This window comes from Musa acuminata, chromosome BXJ3-3 (genome assembly GCF_036884655.1).
Source record: "Musa acuminata AAA Group cultivar baxijiao chromosome BXJ3-3, Cavendish_Baxijiao_AAA, whole genome shotgun sequence".
NCBI classification, from domain to species: domain Eukaryota; kingdom Viridiplantae; phylum Streptophyta; class Magnoliopsida; order Zingiberales; family Musaceae; genus Musa; species Musa acuminata.
The window spans coordinates 1,623,061-1,646,512 of record NC_088351.1 but is presented as its reverse complement, the minus strand read 5'-3'; the positions used below and the strand labels follow the sequence as shown (position 1 = coordinate 1,646,512).

General features: G+C 39.6%; 2 protein-coding genes across 4 annotated transcripts; both read right to left on the bottom strand.

The window, feature by feature from the left end:
- Positions 1 to 3,346: 3,346 nt before the first annotated feature.
- On the bottom strand, positions 3,347 to 14,832 carry LOC135634237 (transcriptional corepressor SEUSS-like). 2 transcript variants are annotated; one of them, XM_065144574.1, is made up of 10 exons: positions 14,509 to 14,832; positions 12,800 to 14,172; positions 12,579 to 12,698; positions 12,324 to 12,372; positions 11,965 to 12,179; positions 11,794 to 11,862; positions 11,574 to 11,671; positions 8,340 to 8,433; positions 5,589 to 5,658; positions 3,347 to 4,551 (listed from the first exon to the last, which is right to left on the bottom strand). In XM_065144574.1, the coding sequence occupies exons 2-10, from the start codon at positions 13,856 to 13,858 to the stop codon at positions 3,650 to 3,652; spliced, it is 2,676 nt and encodes an 891-aa protein (XP_065000646.1). In that variant the 5' UTR covers positions 13,859 to 14,172; positions 14,509 to 14,832; the 3' UTR covers positions 3,347 to 3,649. The 2 variants fall into 2 exon arrangements, with proteins under 2 accessions (XP_065000646.1, XP_065000645.1); XM_065144573.1 differs by having other exon boundaries at positions 12,800 to 14,169.
- Positions 14,833 to 18,343: 3,511 nt separating this feature from the next.
- On the bottom strand, positions 18,344 to 21,338 carry LOC103977083 (uncharacterized). Of its 2 annotated transcripts, XM_009392497.3 has the most exons (6): positions 21,157 to 21,338; positions 20,774 to 21,045; positions 20,172 to 20,673; positions 19,399 to 19,600; positions 18,884 to 19,306; positions 18,344 to 18,799 (listed from the first exon to the last, which is right to left on the bottom strand). In XM_009392497.3, exons 2-6 carry the CDS (start codon positions 21,039 to 21,041, stop codon positions 18,368 to 18,370), a joined length of 1,827 nt encoding a protein of 608 aa, XP_009390772.2. In that variant the 5' UTR covers positions 21,042 to 21,045; positions 21,157 to 21,338; the 3' UTR covers positions 18,344 to 18,367. The 2 variants fall into 2 exon arrangements, with proteins under 2 accessions (XP_009390772.2, XP_009390773.2); XM_009392498.3 differs by lacking the exon at positions 21,157 to 21,338 and having other exon boundaries at positions 20,774 to 21,104.
- Positions 21,339 to 23,452: the final 2,114 nt, after the last annotated feature.

The window sequence follows — 23,452 nt, the reverse complement described above, 5'->3', positions numbered from 1 at the left end:
ATGTTATGATAGTCTAATTAATGATGGCAATGACAATAATGACAGTTGATATAGTGATGACGGCAATGATGAAAATAATGATTAGCTAGTGATAGGACACAATGATAGTGGGGATAAGAAATGACTATATTGATCATAAACTAAGTACAGACAAAAAAGAGTGATATTTTGAATGACAGGAAATTAAAGAAAAAAATATTTTCTCGTGAAAAAAATTATTATTTTTTATTTTCATCCAATAAACATAATATGTATCATTTCAATTTTTATTCTTAAAATTTATCAACTACACAAATTAAAACACTCAGGTGTACATTTATATTTATTCTTGAAATATATTGTCATTGTGGAATAAATAACCAAAGAAATTTTTTTTTTCATGCTTCGTGACAGAATCATTTCTGAAAAAAGAGTTCTCATATTTTTTTTTATTCATTTATAGCCCAAAAAATTATATATTCATTTCTCGTTCCGTCGTCTTGTCATGGACAAACTTCGAAACAAGATGTTTGATGTAATGCTTATGTATGTCCGTGTCTTTTGGTATGTTCATACTTTGTACAGCATGTAGAGGGATGACCAAAGGTTTAATAGTCTCATTTTAGTTAGGTTGGTGGCTGCAAAGGCTTGTAAATAAAGGTTGTGTCATGTGGACACGTGTGAGCGATTTTCGGTCTGTAATGGACCATTTTAACTATTTGTTGTATAACTGTTCAGAGCTTGTAAAGTTTGTTTGTAATTTGCATTGTATATGAAGTGTTTTCGGAAATGTTTGCTTGTGGATCCCGAGTGAGGCGTTCTCTTTAACCCGTTCTCTTGGTCCTAAGGGACAATGAGAGGCTTCGGGAAGGTTGACTTTTACGGATGGACACGCAAGGGTGCTGCACGACTTAGGCAAATCCAACTGAATCCGTGACGGTCCGTCTTTACTTAATTTTTTTATAAATATAAGTTTTTATTCAATATTTTTTCTCCATATATGTTCAAACATGCATAATCCTTTATATATATATATATATATATATATATATATATTCCAGCTTAATATACACCAATGTGAGCCATGTGCTTGACACCCGACAACTTTGGTTTCGTAAGAGACCACACATGATGGGTATCCCCCACACTATTAGCTGGTGTCTCAAGGAACACATACACCAAAATATATTAAAACAAAAAAAAAAGGTCAGGAAAAATAATAATATATATATATATATATATAATTTCTTTTTTGTGTATATTTTATTTTATATTTGAATTAAAAATTTTCTCAGACAAAGGATGTCAGAAATGGTCACGCCCTGCGGGTCCCGCGCACTGTTAGTCGTGTCACTATACGCAGGTGCGTGCGTTGGTGCCTCCGCACATTGCGGCGGACGGGACATTCCAACGCCCATCACGTCCATCACCTCCTTCCTTCTACTTCTCCTGCTGGGTAGTGGTCGAAACAGTAGACGGCACCGGGGGATGGACGAGTTCAGCTTCCCCACCATTGCCGCCGACACGGACTCCCTCTGCCGATTCCCATTCCCCCACTTCGCTGCCTCCCCTCTTCGGTTAATTCCCTCCGGCGAGAAGACGGCCGGCTATGGCTGCCGGAGAAGCTTCTCGTCCGCGGAAGAAGCCCCGAGGACCGTCGGTCGGCGTCCTGTTGCAGAGGAGCGGATGGACGTGCTGTGGGAGGACTTCAACCAGGAGGAACTACTGCGCCGGTCGCCTTGCCGTGGGGACAACGTCGAGTTCTGCTGCTTGCGGGTGTTGAACGAGAAGAAGAAGAAGAGCGGCCGCGTGGGTCGTCGCAGGCGGGGGAGCTTGACCTTCTCGATGCTGAAGGCGTTAAAGAAGCTCTTCTTGATCCCGAAAGCTTCTTCCTCCGGGCGAACTCCATTCTGCTGAGCCCAAGACTAATCTCAGCTGCTGCAGCTCATAGCTCCTTCCATTAGAGAGATCATGCATCCAAGAAACTGATGTACAGATAAATAGCAGAAAACAAGAATCCAACAAGTATAATTCAGAGAGGCTGTAATCCTTTGTCCTGTGTCTGTTTATAGCCGAAGGTATCTTCTTTTTGTTTCTTCTCCTTCTACTCCACTCTTGTGCGTGTCTTGTTCTACCACCAGTCAGTCTTCCTAGGGTAAAAAAGACGAGGTATTGGCTATTGCTCATGTCTCGGATCAGTAGTACATAGTGGTACTGTTCGAATTTGATCGGGTCGGTACATAGTGGTACCATATATCGATAAGTACTTGGTGTTTCAGAGAGTAAAAAGAGAAGAAGAGTAAGGGGCAATGGAGGAAGCGGAAGGAACGAGGAAGGAGAGGAGATGGTAGAGGAAAAGAAGGATGGAGGAGGAACGAGAGAAGAAGATAAGGAGATGGGAAAAAGGCAAAGGAAAAGAGGTGTACGCGTGCGAAGCGAACAGGCCAAAACAGTGCACGATGGAGTGGTGAGGTCAAAGAGAGAGCGCGTGCGTGCGTGTGAAAAGTGGATGTCACAGTGTTTCGAATCATCATAACTTTCATATCTAAAAATATTAATACGTATAACATTCATTTATTTCAAAATCTCTTCTGTTAATTAAAGAAAAAGAAGCTTTATAAAAAAAAGATTATAAAGAATCCTTTTTAAAAAAGAAAAAAAAATTCTGAAAATTTGATGAACCAATCCATAGAATGTACCCAATTGTTTATCAGAGAGGTGTCTTAGGAGAAAATATGAAAAAGAGGTACCTCCCAAAAATTAAAATAAAAACACACCTTTTCTACAATAACATAAGTGCCCAAAACTATATATGACTATTAAACAATACATTTGACAAAAAACAGTATATAATCCCATCTGTGTAACATTCTTGTACATACTTAAACAATACATGGGTCTCTTTAAGAGCTACCAGCAGGTAACATGCAACATACCCCTGTGTTTTGTGGCCTATATGACCTTGGAAAAAATGCAGCATGTTCCAAGACCACAACATGCAACATACACCACAAGGCCTCTCAGCTCATCAAAGACCACAATTGGTGCACAAGTCATTTTCAGACACATGTCAACAAAGCTCAGAAATCCCAACCTTCCACTAGGAGGAGAGATCCACCTCCAACAAGCTTCAGGCATCATCCAACACCTCATCATACTGGATGAGATGAGCACTTGCAGTGACACCCAATTATTTGTGGGTGACAACAATGGATCTAGCAAATTCTAATTTTCATCATTGCCAAAATAGAAATAGCAGTGTCATTATAGTTATATACAAATCCTTGAGAAGAGGATGAGAGTCATCACTCCTTATCAAAGCCATCATATATTTCCTCTTTAAGAATAGACAAATGACTACAAGCAATACCAAGAAGCTTTCCCCCCAGGGAATCCATTGATAGGGTAGATGTGCCTTGAAGGCATGATACACAATATGCAGCATTACATATAACAGTTAGAAGACATGTAAAGGAAACGAGAACTAGGAAAAGAAGCTATTATGTGTTATCCTTTGGGGAAATTAGTTGCAAGGCTTCCAAAAGAGCGGGACAAGAACGGGAACATTTGGTGATGTGCAGTCTGACCATTCATCGATTGCCCAAACCACTCTTGCCCAACGTAAAAAAAAATAATCTCAATTTGCTGATTGCCACTCTCTGTTTCACTTCTACGGAGAGGGCTTCCAATCAAATTGAAGATTGTCGAAGCCGTTAACTGCTCCTAACTTGTCCAACAGTCGGTTTCCAATATCTTGCTGTTGGTGGTTCATAGCTATTGGATCTTGGGAAAGGTAATTCATTCCAACCCTCCCATTCATGGTCATTGCACTATTTGCAATTGCTGCTCGCATCCCGCTAGCAGCAACAGATAGACCAATCCCACCTGCACCTGCAAAGCCTGTGCCGCTCATAGCTGAGTTGTTGGATATCCCATTTCCAACTAAGCAGTTTCCCCCATTCAATGTTGGTGTGATCCCATTAATCATCTTCATATCATTTCCCAACGAACTGACACCATTCAATTGTGAAGACATCATTAACTCCTGCAAAATTTGCTGGACAGAGCTCTGGGGATCGTTTGGATCCATTTCGTGTAGCTGTGCTGTTGGCTGTTGCATGGCAGACAAACTTGCAGGTGAACATGAGGAGCTCAAGTGAGTAGCATTATGAGAGGTCGGTGTTGGGTTGTTACTAGAAGCAGGTTTCAAAGAAGAAAAAGTGGAAGAAGGGTTGGGCTGGGATGGAGCTAATGAACTGGATGAGCTGGCAGATGGAATTTGAACATTGTTTCCACCATAAGGGCTGTTCGCTGTATTCATTTGGTTTTCTTGCCTGGTATTTGTGGAATTTGGTTGGAGGGTGCCAATGATGGTAGCTGCATGGGTAGATGAAGCAGCATTAAGAGAGTTATCTCCATCGACATTATTGCAGCCAGCAGAAAGCAGTACACTGGTGGCATGTACAGAGCTTTGATTATTATGGTCCGAGTTCTGGGTGATCGATTGCTGTTGGTCAGGTTGTCGGGGTTGAAGCCCTGATGAAGTCCTCCGAGGAAAGTTACTCAGGCTAGCTGAACCACAGAAGTTCAAATAAGTTAAAAACTCCAGATGCATGATTTGTAACTCCGAAACTGTGAGTATCACTTCCTACTATCTTGAAACTATCCAAAGACATTATTGCAAATCAAGGAGCATTAGAACATCACAAAAATCAAGACTTCCTTCGGGTATGAAAGTGCAATAGGCAGGAATGACCAAATCAGATAGCAGGGATTGGGTCAAGACCAAAAAGATAATTAATGATTGGAATTTACAGGTATCATAATTTGAATTTATTGTGTATTCTAGAAGCTATTATGTATCTAATATTAATCAGTATTATAATCCACAATTACAAATACCAAAAATATCTAAAAAGGAAATAACAAGTATCCTATGACTTCACCTTAAGTCATGAGGTCCCATGAATCTCTTGGCAAGGGTAGTTTAGTCTTTCTATTTTGGCCTCTTTTTTTAGCTTAACCCACCACTGACTACCATGGTTAACTCTGGTAACATGGGTTAACTGGACAGATGCTGACAGGGGGAATATGTGGAAAAATCTAAACTTTATAGGCATATATTGCTAAATTAGAATCACAGGGGCCAAATATGCACTAGCCAGACTTTGCAGGAATAAATATGTGAAGAATTTTTTTTTTTTCATATTTGCTCGTCGATAATTGAGATCATCCAAATTGGTCGAGAAAGGCTGATTCCGACCAATTTCCGATGACTCCGCAAGTTATCAAGAGATACAACCAATAAATCAGCCAAAATATGATAACATAGGCTGATCGTGATCCAATTGGCTGTCTGGAATTAGGATCAGTGTACAATAGCAGTTACCTATCTATCTCGCTCGTATGCTTACTTGGGGCATCCTCAGAACAGGAGGAATTGGAGTAATGGACTAACTGCACTAACTGTAATCTCTATGCATCCAAAGCATATATCACATTGTAGAGAGAGCATGAAAATATTGAACCAATAACTCTAGAAACTGAACATTATGCAGTGTAATATTGTGCCAGACATGAAGAAGAAACCAAAACAAGAAAGTACTTACCCACAGGTCCAGCTTGAGTTTCCTTGCTATAATCAATCAAATCCTTCATACTGTTAACCACTTCAGATATCTATCCCGACCACAGTAAAGCAATCAGTAACAAAATACAATCAGAAAGGGAAAAAGGAAGAATTAAGGTGTCTGCAACTGAGGGTATTAGATATTGTCTCTCATACAGATGTCCAGATGTCCACTATACAAGCAAAATTGTGAATATTAAGAAAACATTACAAAAAAAAACATGTTATTTCAGGTAAGAAAACAAAATGCATAAAAACATGTGCAGAGTGTCCCTAGTATGTTAGATTCACAGAAGTTTGAACACCAATATATGGAGGAAGCTATACCAACGTAACATACATTGGTTTCATTGTAAAAGAGCACCTCTTATCATGAACAAGAATCACATTCATAAGAAAAATATTCACCATTTCATCATGCTAATGTTTCTTTAGCAATAACACATCAATTTGATTGCAAAGCTTATCCTTGTCTTAAACTACAAACTTCAAGTACAACAAATAGCCTTCTGAAAAAAAGGCATGACTGCTTGAAAACATACCTTGAAGCACCAGACTGACCAAGGACCAGTTGGACCATATCGTCCAGTACTTGTTTGCTTTTTATTGTTTATTTAAATGATACCAAGCAGTGCTGATCAATATACCCCTGGGTAGCTGGTACCATACAAGTCCGGTATATTACCAGAACCGGTAATATATTGAGATTTAAATCCTTGCTTTCAAGTTTCAAGTACCATAAGGTAACTAATTTGATTAAGAAGAAAATAGTATGTTGGTCACTTTTTTATTTTTCCAGCTCACAAACAACAAGCATTTACTTTATAGTTGTATAAGAAAAGCAGAAAAGCCAAACCTTCTGTCACATAAAAATTGCATAAACAGGGTCAAAAATTTCAAATTCAGTGATGGTATCTCCATATATTGGAATGATCAATGTCACAATTGCAGTGAAGTGTCCAATTCTCCAAGTGTTTGATAATGAAAATATCTGACAATTATGCTAACTCATCTTTCTTGAATTTCCAACTTACCAGGCAAAGGACTTTCACGGTCTCCTGTTTTATTTATCAGAAAAAGAGATGCAGCAAAATCATGGTTTGCTAGACCTGCTGGTTTGCTGCATTTACTGGTCTGACCACTGACCTAGCTCAAAACCAGGCACACACACACACACACAATACGATTCCTTGAGCTTGCGAAAAGGTCTTCACTGGTTGCCGCCCGCTCCAGTACATATCCTCTTCCTCCTTTTCTTCCTTGTTTCTCTTCTTTCTTTCTCTCCTCTCCCTCCCTTCTTTCTTTCTCTCCTCTCCCTCCCCCAACAGTAGTGTCGTATTGTCACGGACAAACTTCTAAACATGATGTTTGATATAATGCTTATGTATGTCCGTGTTTGTCTTTTGGTATGTTCATGCTTTGCACCGTATGTAGAGGGACGATCGAAGACTTAACAGCCCCATTTTAGTTTGGTTTGGTGATCGTTTTAGGCTTATAAATAAAGGTTGTGTCAAGTAGACACTTGTGAGAGATATTCGATCTGTAGTGGACCATTTTGACCCTTTGTTGTGCAACCGTTCAGAGCTTGTAAAGTCTGTTTGTAATTTGCATTGACTATAAAGTGTTTTCTGAAATGTTTGCTTGTGGATCCCGAGTGAGGCGTTTTCTCTAATCCGTTTTCTCTTTTGCAGGTCCTAAGGGATCATGGAAGGTTTCGAGGAGACTGACCTTTGCGGATGGACACGCAAGGGTGTCGTACGACTTAGGCAAAACCAGCTAAGTCCGTGACAGTATGTTCCAGTGTACTGTATGTGGTGACCAAACTCATACTTTTACAGCCATAGACTTACACGGGTGAGGTAACCATAACTGCAATCCTTGAACAAAACACAACAGGAGATCATGAAGTCTGTTCCACAAAGCAGCCTCTAAGACACAAAAGGATGACTATATTGTCACTTGGATTTGTTTCTTGGACAAAGATCCCTTTTATCATATTTGTGAACCTTAATTCCTGGTCTTGGTGATGCAAACCTACAGATTTCAGATAAGGAAAATAGCCGATATGCATCCACCTACTCCATACAAGTGCAAAGAAAGAACTAAAATTCATTATATATCTTCATAGCAATATTGTGGCTCAACTACACCAATCAAAGTCAAAATTTTCTCCATGTTTGATACTCTAGAACAGACTATCGTCATAGCATCTGCGTAGCTTGTCTATAATGTTATGGTTTTTTTTTTCTCTTCAAGTGTACTACTCTAAAGACAACAATTTTGTTCTTCAATAAGACATTTTCTGTTTCAATCTCAGAATAAGCACAAAGATAAATTCTAGTAGGAGCACACAGATTGTATAATTAAAAAAAAAAAAAAAACTTTGTTTCTAGTCTATTCTACAGAACTTCTAATATTGTAAAATGCCCTATGGAACATATCAAGAACAAATTAGACATCTGATGGCACAAACTTTTGAAAAGTCATCTTCAAATCACATGACCTATGGTTGCCAAGGAGTCTGAGAAATTTTTTAAGCCAAAACAACCATTAGACAGGTGAAGAACAAATCACAAACCCAAACAGGTCAGATATAATAAAACAGTCACCACAATTAAAAGTCATGATAAACAGCATTCTGGAAGCCAACTGGCACAGCAAACAGCATTATAGTATCACTAATGAAAATCTTCAAAGATATTCAAAAAATAAAAATAGCAAAGTGGTATACCTGAAGGCAACGTACGTATCTTTTTGTATACCCTAAATCATTTACCAAAGGCACTTCCAGAGCTTTAGCCATTTGGCGAGTGGATGCTACAAACCTACCCCAAATTTTACATGCAACATACAAGTACTATAAATTTAAACTTATAAAAGAGAAATATGATTATATAATTAAGAAATTCAACAGTTTACTCAACATGAAATTATCATGGTAGATAATGCACCCACAGTCTCACAGGTACAAAGGCACAGATAAAATGCACTCATAGTAATGCATATATACATGTTACATGCACCTGCAACCTGGAGACCTAGATTTGACAAGAACAAATTTTAAGAAGACATCTACTTCTTGTATTTAAGTTAAAGATCTCAATAGTTTGTGTGAATTCATACACAAAAAGGTTGAGATATACTTAACTAAAAGCAGTCCAGAGACATTATATTGCCTGGATGACAATAAAACGTTAGACATATGCAATTTCATAGCAACTACTGGCTCGCATGTCCCAAGTGAACATGTATTTCTACACCTTATTCTCCTTTCAGATCAAAGGTCTGTTACTTCTGCTTTGCAGGAACTATTTTCCTGGTTTGCAGCCATATCAAGTTTCATAACTTTCTTTGTGGTTGTCAGAATGAGAAGCATATTATTTTATTAAGTTAATATGGCTTTCCAGAAAAAGAGAAAAATGTCCTCCAGTATCCAACGCCACAACCATGCTTATCCAAAGCTTCCCATAAAACACATTTATAGACAATTAAGGTGTAATAGCTACTGCAGACCATCCAGGTAGAGACTTTAGAACTGTCAAACTTACCAATAAGTTCTTTTGCATATCTAACCATGCAAAGTTGCCTTATATGATGTAGTTCAAGAAAAAAATTACATTTTACAGTATACCCATCTTTTGCATATCTAGCCCTGCAAAGTTGCCCATAGAATGCAGTCCAAGCAATTTTATAATTTACATATAATCCTATAGTACTAACATAGTGATTACATTATCATATCATACATATCTTTGCCACATAAATGAAATAACTAAGATATCCATTTCATTTCTAAAACAACTACAAAACTATTTAGGTATTCAATCATATGTTTGTCTAAGAACATTATCATATGTCTTCTTTTAAGTCATGCAAATCTTTGGGAGACCAAGATTCACGTCATGGAACCAGCCTCTCTAGATTTAGAGATTTAGACCTAGGAGACACTGCAATGGCAGGGGCCTTGTGCACTGATGCCCTTTTTTTAATATATTTCTCCACTATTTTCCTCACTAAATAAATAGCTTTAATGGTTGATCTTCTAGGGATAAAGCCAAATTGATTCTCATAAATCTTGTTTCACATCTTATTCTTTCTTCAATCACTCTTTCCCTAAGGTTTATAATGTGTCTCATTAGCTAAATTCCTCCATAGTAAGCTAGCCTCTAAACGAAAATGATTTTAATGTTGAAATAATCATACATTTGATTCAGCAATCAAATAAGAGGCTTTCATGACAAATAATGAAAAAGAGTCTAAAAGGTTAATTCCAATCTACAAGAGTAGATAATTCAAAATGCATGTGGAGTCTATATTATTATGTTGGATTCTTCCCTTGTATGTCAAATTCCACAAATCATATTAGATCGTCTACCATTTACACATACTTCTTGAATGATCCACATAAGATGGTGATATGAATGGACTTTGGTCTTTCAACAAATTAAGATCTTGGAGCTCCTATTTTGCAGACCTGTTTGAAGTATACTCATGAATGATTGTTATGCTTTTTAGTTTTTACAATAACGTGATTATGAGTCCATCTCAAATAAAATATATCATATATAAAACCATAACAATATGTAAAAGGTGTATGGGGATAACTATCATATTCATATAATGCCTACTCCCACTCTAAGATTAGCTATGCCAGGGCAACCTTATGGTGTCACACCTCATGTCTCCTATCCATGCCTTGTGTCTATATGCATCCAACCAATGACTGATGTTCATACTTCATAGGACCATGTTAAACCACATTGAAATGTCTTCAACAGATTCAGCAGCCAAATCACCAGAAATTGGTTGAGACGTCGATTCTGGTCAGTTGCAGAAAAATTGTCAACCTCAAAAAAAAAAAAAAAAGCAACAGGAAATTGACAATTGCCACATATGGCTACCGTAACAGGGAAAGCAAAGAAGAAGGTTGGAAGAGAAAAGATGGAACAATTTTCTAACTGTGACTGCAAAATGAAGGAGGTAGTGTCCATGTCATTGTGTTCACCACCGAAAGCCAATATTCATATTTGCCACAAGTCTCAGCCAGACCATAGAGAGAAAGTGCAGGGAGAGGATACATCTAAAGAAAATAAGGATATCGTGGGAGAATGAAGATGACTCCTAAATCCACGTTAGTGCTTTTATCATGGAATGTATATTTTAACATATATTTGAATTACTCAACACTTCACCCCCATGATGAATTGGTAATTGTGCCCATTGTTATTTTCACACATGGGCAGGATTGCTATTTGTCTACATGGAGGAAAATATAATTATTATTCATCATAATAATGCATTTGTATTATATGGTACTTATTTTCATAATAAAAAAACGGCAAGCTTTGATGCCATAATAAGGTTCTTCCCTTACAACCTAGGTAACCGGTTTAAATCATAGAACTTGTGTAGTGTTTTTTTTATAATAGCTGTCCCATCCCAATCTCATGAAGCATGCATACTATCATTGATGATAGCATTTGAGACATACATGTCCAAAAGCAATGCACTATTATTACCTAAAGATTGAATGGTGTAACAATGAAGCCAAGTGGAGTGCCATTAAAACAACAAGAACCATCTGGCAGTGACAATCACATGCGAAAATACACCCGAATAGCAAGACATTATAGTGTTCTTGGAAAGTGGAATCATGTAGTACCAGACAAGCAGTCACAGATAAATTTCATTGCAGAAAAGGAAATTAATCAACAAGAAACTAAATCTGTGTGTAAATGCATACGGTACTATCCAAATTTATGTTTTCTAGTATAATTTTTTTATGCCATACACATGTAAGCACATGCTTTTGCTAATGTGAGTAGTTAAAACTTAAAACAGTTAGCTCCCAGATAAATATATTTCCTAAGAGATACAGTGTCCTAATATGCGAAACAGACATAGCAATTAACTGAAAGACAGCAAAAGAGACACTTTAAGCATGAAATAAGAGCAATGGACTTACGAGTTACAAGTGTTTTGTAAATCTTGTGTTGATAAGCCTGATGATGCATTTTGAGCTGCTGCCTGATACCTCTGAACAACAGCACTAAGTTGACTAACCTGCCCCAGAAAAATCATCGAATTAGACATTTCACGGAAGCCGGCAGCAATATGCAAACAAGTTCCAACAAATAACAATCGTCATTTACGCAAGCTAAAATTTATAAATGGTAACACTGTACCTGAGGAATGATAACCCTCCGAGGAATAAGCTCCTCATGGCGCCTAGCACAGAACTCCCAAGAAGAAATCTAATTGAAGAATAGAAAAGAAAATTATTTACAGCAATCACACGATGATTTTCAGCAAAGTGTCTAGTGTGCATAAATAACAATGCACAAATGTATATTCACCTTTAGATCAGGATTAAAAACAATCCGTAGTTGGCCATCACGCACCACACGTAATTGCTCAAAGACACTCTCTTGAATTGCCTTTGCATAATCCAAGACAATTTGACCTGAAGCATTCTGATACTCACGGGGCATATCAATATATAGGAGTTCCTCTAGGGTGCCGCTGGCATATTTGATTTGGAAGAGCCTTGGGAAAACCTCAACAGTAGTTTCTATAAACCAAAGAAAAAGAAGAATAACTTTACAATCCCTCAAAGTAGAGCTTCAAGACATAAGTAGCATATTATTCAATTAGCGTTATGTTTATTCTATCTAGCCAATAAAACCAAATCAGACAATCATGATCAGTTACATACCAAAACCACGTCCAGGCTTATGGTTGCATATCTCGCAGTGCCACACATCCTACAGATTCAGACAAAATCTATCTTGGTTGAAGAATAGATGCAAAAATAATAAAACAAATTGAAGATACTCGAAGCAAGAGAAGTTTGTACTCCCACTTAAAGTAACCACGACCAAATTCCCAAAACTATATATAAACAATTAGAAAATAGAAATAATGTAGCCAAAAGATTGCATTCCATATCCTAATTGGCGGCAAATTGTACCTGTGGAAGAACACCAGTAGTTTGACGACCACTTCCACACAGAGAAACACACCACCTCTTCTTAGCATTAGGAGCAAAGTACTCGGCCACAAATTTTCTCCAAAATTCTATGTTGTTATCCTGCATTTTAGGTACAGAACATAAGACGAGCCGACCCAAAGAACTTATCAAGAATCTGGTGTCCTTCACTCAGGATTGACAAAGGCTACTGGAAATTTTACCTGTGGTCGATGCTGCTGGTGGTACATATACTGGGTTAACCTCCGAGCACACATCCCAGGCTCATAAATTGTAGATTTCACTGGAGGTCTACCCAGAAGATGATGCTGGAGAAGCTGCTGTTGCAACTGGTTTCTTTGTTGAGGGAGGGTCTTAACTATCTGCTGTTGTTGTTGTTGTTGTTGTTGTTGCTGCTGCTGCTGCTGTTGCTGCTGCATTTGCAACTTTCTCTGCTGCTGCAAGAGACTCATCTGGGCAGCTGCAACCTGACTATTTTGCCTTGATAACTGCAAAATCTGCTGCTGCTGCTGCTGCTGTTGTTGCTGATGTTGCAGAAATAATGAAGGATCTGAATGTTGAGCTTCCATTTTAACAGGGCCCAAGCTTCTTAAGGATTGCAACTGCTGTGACTCCATTTTTACCGTACCAATGGCACGTAACGTTTGTAACTGCTGTGATGGACCAATCTGATCGTTAGGACCCATTTGCGGCTCCAACTTAACAGGCCCCATTTGCGGCTCCATCTTAACAGGCCCCATGTGTCCTATATTACTCAATCCTCCCCGAAGCAGCTGTTGCTGCTGCTGCTGCTGCTGATTTTGAGGAATTGAAAACTGCTGTTGGAAATTCTGCACTGCATCAATTCGAGACTGTAGTTGATCTGGCCCAAGCTGACTGTTTGAAGGGTTCTGGAAGCATTGTTGTTGACCTTGGCTTTGACCCAGCGAAGAGGTGAACGACAGAGGATTGGACTCGGCAGAGCCGACCATACCAACCGCACCACCAAGACCACCTCGCTGTTGGAGATTCATTGGCGATGCAGAAAGCGCACCACTAGGCCCTCCATTTCCAAATGAATTGTTGAGAGGTGAAAAATTGGATATGTTTCCAAGCAAGCTGTTACTGTTAAACTGGGTGCGAGGCGAGACCAGAGAAGAAAAAGGTGGCTGCGATGGTATCGAACCAGGCTGCCCTCCAAGCAAGCCCGAATTCGACCTCAGAAGGGAGGGGTTAACTGATTGAGACCCACCAATGGGAGTCGAAGAACCTGATGGCACCATTTTTTTTCCCGAAAATGTAAAAAAACAGCAGCTAACACTGAAACTCTGCTTAGATCAACATGGTTCCACGGATTCCACACTATAGATCAATACCGATAGCAGCAAGGAACGAAACCTTTTCATTCAAACTCAGAGCAAGATGCGTGGTTCCAGCAGTGGAAACAAAACCAAAGCAAAGGGCTTTATTTCCCCACAGACTACAGAGACCTTCCATCAAACTCTCAAGCAAATGAAACATTCCTGGAATAAAGAAATCCTTCCTCGAACCCACTTGCTCTCGCTTCCGGAACCACAGAAAGCCAAAGAAACCACTACTGGTTCAGATGCGAAAAAAAAAAAAAAAATTAGATCTTTCGTCACGAACGGAAACCAAACCTTTAAAGAAGTTGAAAAATCCGATATTTAATCAACTAGCCCTCTTCTCACACCGATCTTCTCCACTTTGGCTCGTTGGAACCTGAAGTAGAAACGCAGCACCGACTCCGACACCAAAGGCGTCCGAACACCAGTACCAACAACTCCAGCACAAATCCAAACCCACGCTGTTGTCCACAGACCTTGACTCAGGCGTCTCGGACACCCAAGGAGCCAGACTTCTCAAAGAATCCAAAGGAAAAACAAGCAAGAAAGAACAAACGCGACGAACTTACATCATTCCAATCCTCCCCCTGCAAGATCGACGGAGAAACCCCAGCGCTCAAGCCAAATCTCCACCTCTTTCCCACCTCTTATTGAGCTCCTACAGCTACAACCCGTTTATGGAGTTAGGGCTGGCGTTCAAATACGATTACACACCGTTCGACTTCGATTCCGATCGCTTCTTTAGCGAGCGGTCGACGGCGAGAGACGGGAGGAGGAGATCTACTCGTGCCCTTATGGACGTCAAGCATTTATTGGATACGATTAAGTCCTTGACATCAGCCTGCCTCCTCTCTCTCTCTCTCTCTTCTTCTTCTCTCCTTGTGGAGTCAACAGCTGCTGCCACTTCTTCTCATGTACATGATGCACAGTAGAGGATATGGGCATCCTGACATCCATCATGATCATCATCAGACACCCAAATCCATGATGGACGCATCCATGGGATGCCACCGCACATGAACTCTTTATGCGGATCAGTAAGCTGTGGGGATGGTTCAGCGATGCTGATGAACGGGTTCGATGCGAACGCGTGGTCAACATCGACGGTAAAAAAGATGCTCGCACAAAGACAAGTATGCGTACAAATGCACGGGTAGTTGCAAACAAAGACGAGTTGTTAATGAACCCCTGGAGTCCTGTACAATTACGAACCAAACCATGAGCGTGAATCACGAGGCATTTTTTGTCCCTCTACGGCTGTGCTCGCTTTGGATACTCGCGGTGACGGGAGGACAAACGTCACCGACCGGTTATTTAATTTAAAATCGATTTAATAATATTTATTTATTCACTCTGTTAGTGACTTTGGTTGTCATATCTTTAAATTACAGTTTAGCGCATATATATATATATATATATATATTACAAGAACATTAAAGATATATTTAACTCAAACTATTAACTTGAGTTTTGGAAATGAAAGTTAACTAAAGAGGTATATGTGAATAATTATTAATATTTCAATACATATGAGTTATATAGGGATTTTTTGTGTGTGTATGGGTGTGATTGTGATGATGTGGATGGTAAAGTGCAAGCAATTGATCAGTTCATCTTGATTTCAATCTAATTTTCGATAGATCTATTCAACTCGTTCTAATTAGTAAATGATAGATATGAGAGTGAGATGATTGGATCAAAGAAGATCTTAATTATCATGTATGTGAAGGATTTTTATAGACAATCTTTCCTAATCGTTTACGATTAAGAAAATATATTTTATAGATAAAAAATATTTATTTATTTTTAGGATTTGATTAGTGCCACATATTTGATATGTTAATTTTTATCTTTTTTGGTGTCAAAAATTGATTATTAACAAATATTACTCTACCAATATATTTCTAAACTTATGAAGTTATTTGACAATGCTACTCTTTGTTTATGACTTTGATGAGGTTAACAAAGTAATATATTGGATTGTTGCTAATGCTTAATATTTTAGATCCATCCTTTGTGGCAGAGAGTGATGATTAAAGATCTTTGTAATTTTATATATCCATTAATAAATATATGTGTGTTATATTGAAATTAATTAATTAATTAATACTAATAATAATAATAATAATAATAATATGTTATATCCAAACTTTGAAAACCCTTTTTTCTATATATGTGGCTTTGAGAATTGTGGTGATGTGATGCATCCTCTCTCTCTCTCTCTCACTCACTAAAACAATGACGCTACGAGGTGGATGGCATTCAATGAAATCCACAATGATGGGTTAGAGAGATTGGGGACCGAGCGAAGAAGAGCTGCCACCTGATATTGGACTTTGACTTTGAATCATGTCCAATATAAAAAGCTTGGGTTGGAAGGATGTTATCCTAAGATAGATAGATAGATAGAAGTTGCACACCAACCACTAATTTTGACCCATCACTTCCAATCTCACATTTTATCCAAGAAATGAATAATAATGTAAAGAAATATGATATTTATTATGGTCCTAAAGAAAACATTGACTCTATTTGTTCCTATTTATTTATTATTATGAATTGGTATGGTCATCCTAAATTGTTGAGAAATATGCATCGATTGAATGTTATAATAATAATTTTGAGTATAAGTGATAAATATTATTATATATAAAATTTTTGTGATCTTTTGATAATGTGAGACCGATCTTTGGTTAATCTTCGATGATTTTTTTTAATAATTTTAAAATTATATATATATATATATATATTCATAAAACTTATGATTTCATTAGGATAGATTGATTATAAATGTATTAGTGTGATTGTGTGTGTATATATTTGAAATAATATTAATAAATTTAAAACCCTTCATCAATATTCTTCCAACTTCTAGAAAACGGTGACATGGTAAAATTTTTATCAACTATAATTATCCTTTTTTTATGTTTTTCGTCCCAACTCAATAAATTATTATGACGATAGTTTCTTATTTAAAAAATAAAAAGTTCGTAACATGAATCTTTTTATCATTGAATTTCATATAAAATGAAAACATATCGAGCATCATTTTTACGTTGGATATCGATGTTTTAATGCAATCTATCATTTATTTTATTTTCGGCCTTAATATTTTATAGTATTATTATAAACAATATAATAGCCCATTTTCTTGAAAATAAACTTTCGTTGTTGATCGTCTTTTTCTTTGCTTGCTTGTGTTTAGCTTTTAGACATTAGTCAACCACGCGAGGTTGGGAATCTCTTTTGGGCTAAAAGGTTTCCCATGCGAATCATATATTAGTACGCAACGCAACTCAACTCTCCCCATCGTTGCATACGTCAAAGGAATTAATTATATGGTGTGAGACTCATTAATGGTTTGGTAGGAAGAACATTTAAAAGATGGCATCATCCAACGCATGCCACCATCTCATTTTTCTAGTTTCAGTAAGAGAGAGAGAGAGAGAGAGAGAGAGAGAGAGAGAGTTATTCAAAGTTGTTGTCTTTCATTCTTTCGATAATTCTAGACAAATAGAATAAGGATTTGTTCAAACTTGTACTAATATATTATTTTACATTAAAAAAATAAGTACTATATCTTTTAGTTACATATTGTTTAATAAGTTTTGATTATATTTTATTGATTGGAGTTCGAATCTCTTTTAATTTTATGTAGACAATTATCATATTAATGAATATGGTCTTATGAAGGCAAGCAATAGGCTCAAATCACATGATGCACTGCAAGGGAGAGAAATAATTTAAAATTTTGCAAAGGATAGAAAGAATTATTTATTTTTTTTATCTCATAATTTATTTTTCTTTCTCCATTATAAAAAAAAATTTAAGATAATTTGTCGCAATAAAAAATTCTTATGGAATGATCATTTAAAACTTATAAAATATATATTTATAATTTATATTATCTATCAAATATTTACTAAAATATCTACTCGTGGATCTAAATTTCATGAAGCCGTCACGGAACAACTAACGGCGGCGGGGGCACTGGGGGAATCACACGTAATATTCTATTCCCAATGTGCCCTTGTTTGTGCAACGTGTCATTCCGCCACTCGTCGTGCCCTTTTTAAATACAACCATGACGCATGGGTGGATGGCATGCGGCACCCGCTCATGAATGCCCATGACCCCCATGCGTTGGCATGGGCATGCGGAGGACCGATGATGCGGAGCGGGTCGCCGTTTCCTGGTACCTTTTCCCGTCCTCTCGTTGACGGCGTCAGCTTTGCTCCGTGACGTCCCGTCAATTACCGCACGCAGATTTCGCATTATTTTTCCTTTAATTCTTAATTTTTGGACATATTAAGTATGAGTTTACTTTAAAGAATAAATAAGATTAAGACATCTGCTCACTTTTATGTATCACTGTCTCTCCGTCTACTACGTCTGGTTGTGTTCCTAACAAAAGATTGGCATCATGGATTAGATTCTGAAGGTTATGAGGTTGGGATCAATCTCCTCTGGCGCACTGCCACAGCCTGTGCGCTCCGGGAGCGACAGGGCAATTCGTCGAGCACCTTCTAAGTAACTCTCGAATCGCTTCATCCTCGCACTTGCACTTCCTTCTCTTCCTGGTTTCGGACACGGTGTCCTCTCCTTCTTCGCACCGGTGGTAGCATCTCCAAACAAACGTCGACACGAATCTTCCAGCTCCTCCTTCATCCTATGGTACTTGAACGCACGCTTACGGAAGGTCCAGTCGCCGGTGACCCAATCGAAATGGTAGAGAGGGAGGAACCGATCCCCGTGCGCGGCGACGAACTCGATCGCGGCGAGAACGTAGGTAGACTCCTCCTTGGACGTGTAGTAGGTGAAGCTGACCCTCGTCCACCCAGGTTTCAGCCCGTTGTATCCCTGCCAAAATGATCCATGGCGTATCTGAGACGATCCCGTCGCCGCTGGTCATGGAGGCGGTAATGCAACTCTCGGATTCGTTACCTCATGAATAGCCGACCGGATACGAAGAGAGAGATCCGTGTCTACTCCCAGGAGATGGTGGCCGTAGGGACCGGCACAGGCGCACCCACCGCGAGCCTGGATGCCGAAGAGGTCATTGAGCAGCTTCGCGACGAAACGCCCGTGCAGGGGTTTCCCCTCCGTCTTCCTTCCCTGCGAAGAAGGGAAGACGAGGAAGGAGAATATGGGTAGCCTTTTGACCGACGTGTCGCCAAGAACTTCGATGTTTGGGTTCGAGAGGAGCCTTCCGAGTGCTGTCTCGGTGTAGACCTGCTCCCGGAGGGTTATGAGATCATGGCCGATGTACTCCTTCACCCAGAAGGCCAGTGCAGCTCGGATCTTTTGAATGATCGGTGGAGTTCCACTGTCCTCCCTCTCTTCGACGTCAGCGTGGTACAGAGTGTCCTGCAAAGAAATCATAGCCATGGCTCGAGAAAAATCCTACATCAACCTCGTTCAAAGTAGATTACTGGATCAGCAGGATTCATGTAGTTCACCTTCTCGTCAAATCCATTGACGTACGCGACAGTGCCACCTCCACAAGTGGAAGGTGGGGAAGTCTTGAGCTGATACAGAGCTTTGTTCGTCAGAAGGATCCCGGAAGTTCCGGGGCCTCCCACGAACTTGTGTGGGCTGAGAAACACCGCATCATATCCTTCCATGTCTCCCGATCGCATGTCGATGTCCACGTATGGGCCACTGCGTGGCAGAGAAGCAGAAGAAAGAAGATGAAACCTCAGCTGATCATCCTCCACGGCGGAGGAAGTAGTCCACAGAATCTTAGTCATTAAACAAAGATTTTAGATCTTGTAAGCTTGGCTAGTCATGCAAGCAATCACATTTTGTAATCTGGACTGCCATTTCCTATGTGTTTCCAGTACCTGAGCAAGTAAAGCGTTGAAGACTAGAATACGCGTCCCGAAAAAAAGTCAAACATCGAAATATTGTCCATGAAGAGTAGATTAAGTAGGTTTTCCAGCTGAAAGAGCCAGAGACCGACGATCGCATTGACAGGTACTGCAGGCTTCGATGTGGGGAGCAAGTGGCGATATAGAATCATATCTCAAACATTACTGTTCTTTCTTTATATTATTAACTCTGAATAAAGAAATTGACCTGGTGGCGTGTCAAAGCAATTAACCTGACTTTTTTTGTTATGGGAGATTCACCAAGAAATATTGCAGCAACATGAGAACAAATATGAACGTAGTTGATGTAGTCCACGTCTGATAATATACCAAAGAATGGGATTCTGTGGGGCATGGCTAACCTGGCAGCGAAGTCAAAGCAAGCGAAGGCGCCGTGGTCGTGAAGGAGGCGAGCCAATGAGCGGGTGTCGGCCAGAATTCCGGTGACATTGCTGCAAGCCGAGAACGATCCCAGCATCGGGCGGTTGGCGTACTTGGAGGACGTGAGGTGGAGCCTCAAGGCCTCCATGTCGAGCAGGCCGTTCTCGTCCATGCCGATCTCCACCACTTCCGCCGTGGTTTGCCGCCATGACAGGAGGTTGGAATGGTGCTCGTACGGCCCGACGAAGACCACCCACCTCTCTTCGTCGCTTAAGCTCGCGACGATCCTCTCTCTCATGGTGGAAGGCACTGCTATCCCGATCACCTCTTGCAGGCGCTTGATGGCCGCGGAGGAGCCCGAGCCACAGAACATGAGCGCATCCTCGGCTCCTCCGCCCATGCATCGCTTGATGTAATCTGCTGCCTCGTGCACCATTCTTGTGGTTTTGCTCCCCACGAAGCTATCGTCCGTGTGAGTGTTTCCTGAGAATTAAGTCAGAACATGGATGAGTGCCCACAACCCAGTATCGATTGACACACGAATCGCAGATGGAAAGAGGAGGATATATAGAGTTAAAAGTACCATAAACAGGGAGAACATATTGCAGGATATAGTTCTCAATGTAATGCAAACTCCTTCCCGACGCAGTATGGTCAGCATAGATCAGGAGGCGCTCTCCGAAAGGGGTGTCGAACACCACATCGTGGCCGATCAACTGAGATTGCAACCACGCGATCCTCACATCGGACGAGTCGCTTCTCTCGGACGTCATCCTAAGCAAGCCCAACAGCTCATGGTTCGTGCCTCGATTGCCATGCCTGTTCGGCTCTCCACCTTGCTCCAAACCCATCGGACTGGGAAGGGATGGGAAGTGTTCAAGGAGAACGAAGGCAGTGGTTGTGGTAGGCACCACAATTAATATCCTGGCTGAGATATGGTTGACAATTTAATGCATGAAAATTTACCTCGGATGTTGAAGTCTATGGTCGAACCTCTGTGCTTGTTCCGTAGGGCTACGAAACCACAGAGTCGTCTAAGATGTTTCCTTGAGACCGCCACGACATAGCTTTGTTGGGAGAGTTCTGCACACAAGACATGAGTAGATAGATAGGGCATAGAGAAGGACCAGATGGTCATAGTAATTACTGCGGGAGAAGGACCACCGACTCCTCCGTTCTCCCTGTAAGAAACGGCGCATCAGAAAGTAAAATGAGATCGTCGAAGCAAGCATTTATTGACTCGAGAACGTACTTACTCGTCTGTGATGGAAGCATGCCCATGTCGAGCATTCTGAACTACCTGCATGCTGTTCTCCATTTAAACATACTTGACCTGATCATGGTCGAAGTAAACAAACAAAAGACACTGAACACCACAGAGAAAGAAGAACACGGAAATCATAAACCAAGTAAAATATTGTTTATTCTGATGCTGCAAGAATCCATGCCAAGGTTGATATCGGTCTCCCTCAAAACCAGTTTACCGAGCAATTCAAGACTTCTGACTTCCACGCTGACACGTAACTCCTATTATTCCATGCAACGTTGTTGTCGGACGGAGACGAGAAAGTCGTATGCTTCGTGTTGTGCAGGGAGTTGACCAAGCTTCAGGTTACGTGCGTTTTCCTGCTCTTGGCAGTGACATGGATTGATCTCTCTGCTGCGAGTTGTTCGGTCGTCTGAGAGTTGTTAGGTCAGCTGTGCTTCACCACATTATATTCTTATACTTGAAGCGTAATAATGACCTAATTAAGCTGGATCTCGTGCCATTTATGTGAAGGAAACCAACTGTTCATATCTTCCACAGCAAGTAAATATCGTTTTCTGCACTTCTTTCTTGCTCATCAATGCTTCTGGCCTGCCACCTCCTGAGCCACATAAATCGGAAAGATGATCATATTCCATGCCAGCATTTAAAAGAGAAGAGACGTTGGGTGATGAACTCCTCCACTATTGCCAGAGTGATATAAGTGAATTAGGTCTTCCACATGTCAGGAAAATAAAGTAGGACATCAATTTGAAGATACTTTGTGATCCTTGCTGTTCATCTTCCTCACGCCATTGTCGTTAATTGTATATGACATCAAACATCAATTTGAAGCGTGAATAAAGTATAATTCTTTGGAGAGAAATAGAGACGGCTCTCTCCCACCAAACTCTCACCACATCTCTCGATCATCATTCCTCTCTCTCTCACTATAAAAAGCAAAATAAAATGTATTATTGTCATGCGACTCATTTCAAGTAAAGACATGCAACAGCTACTACTCCATGCCTTCCACCTCCTATTCTTCCTACGTTGCTGCTTCTTCCATTCTCTTCGAAGACTTTATTTGGGTGTGGAAGGGGTCTTCTGCATGCCTCCTGTAGGCACAACCTTAACTCTCCCACCATTCCAAGTAGGTCATCCATGACTTTCTTATCCATGTAAACCTTAGCTTAGATCTTGCACCTGACAATATTCACGCGTTGAAGTGAAGACTCATCCATTAAAAGTCTGTGTGGGCTGCGGTGACATGCATTTAGAACAAGGAATGAAGGGAGCATTAATGAGCATGAAGGGATGAGTCCAAGTCTGAGACAAAGGACCTAACAATTTGGAAATCTGTGATGTGATTTCTTTGCCTAAATTTGACTAAATTATGTATTCAATTCTCTTGAAAAGTATAAATTCTTCTAGAATTTGTTAGAGTCACAACTGATCATCGATCGATTCATGTCAAAGGTCCGAGTCAACTTGAACATCCTAAAAGCTAGATTTCGTAGGAGGAATTGACTTATTCATTCAGTATGACTCCCTTGTAGTAAATCATGTGGATTCTGAATCAAAAATAAATGCTTCCATCTATAAAATGGTGAGAAGAATATTTTTAGAGTACAAAATATTATGAGGAATATTCTACTCTTAAGCTTATAACGCTTTGTTGACCCGAAATATGTCATAATAGAATGGTAGCTCTCAAACATCTTATTTCCTCGTATTGTCAACCATCAAACAAATATAGCATCTTTTAGGGGAAGGAATAAGACGTATATAAGTAGATACGAATTGAGATCAATTAAAACTAAATACGAGTTGTTCTTCTCGAAACACTTGACTAACATCTAACACAATACTCATCACTTCATCCCCATAATTTAGAATCGAAATGTTAGATCCATTAACTCTATTATAATTAGCTACCATTAAATATTGTAGGCTTCCAACTCAGCATCCACGGTCGATGCTTCAAGCAAAAGAAATCTGACTTGGTGCTTAAAT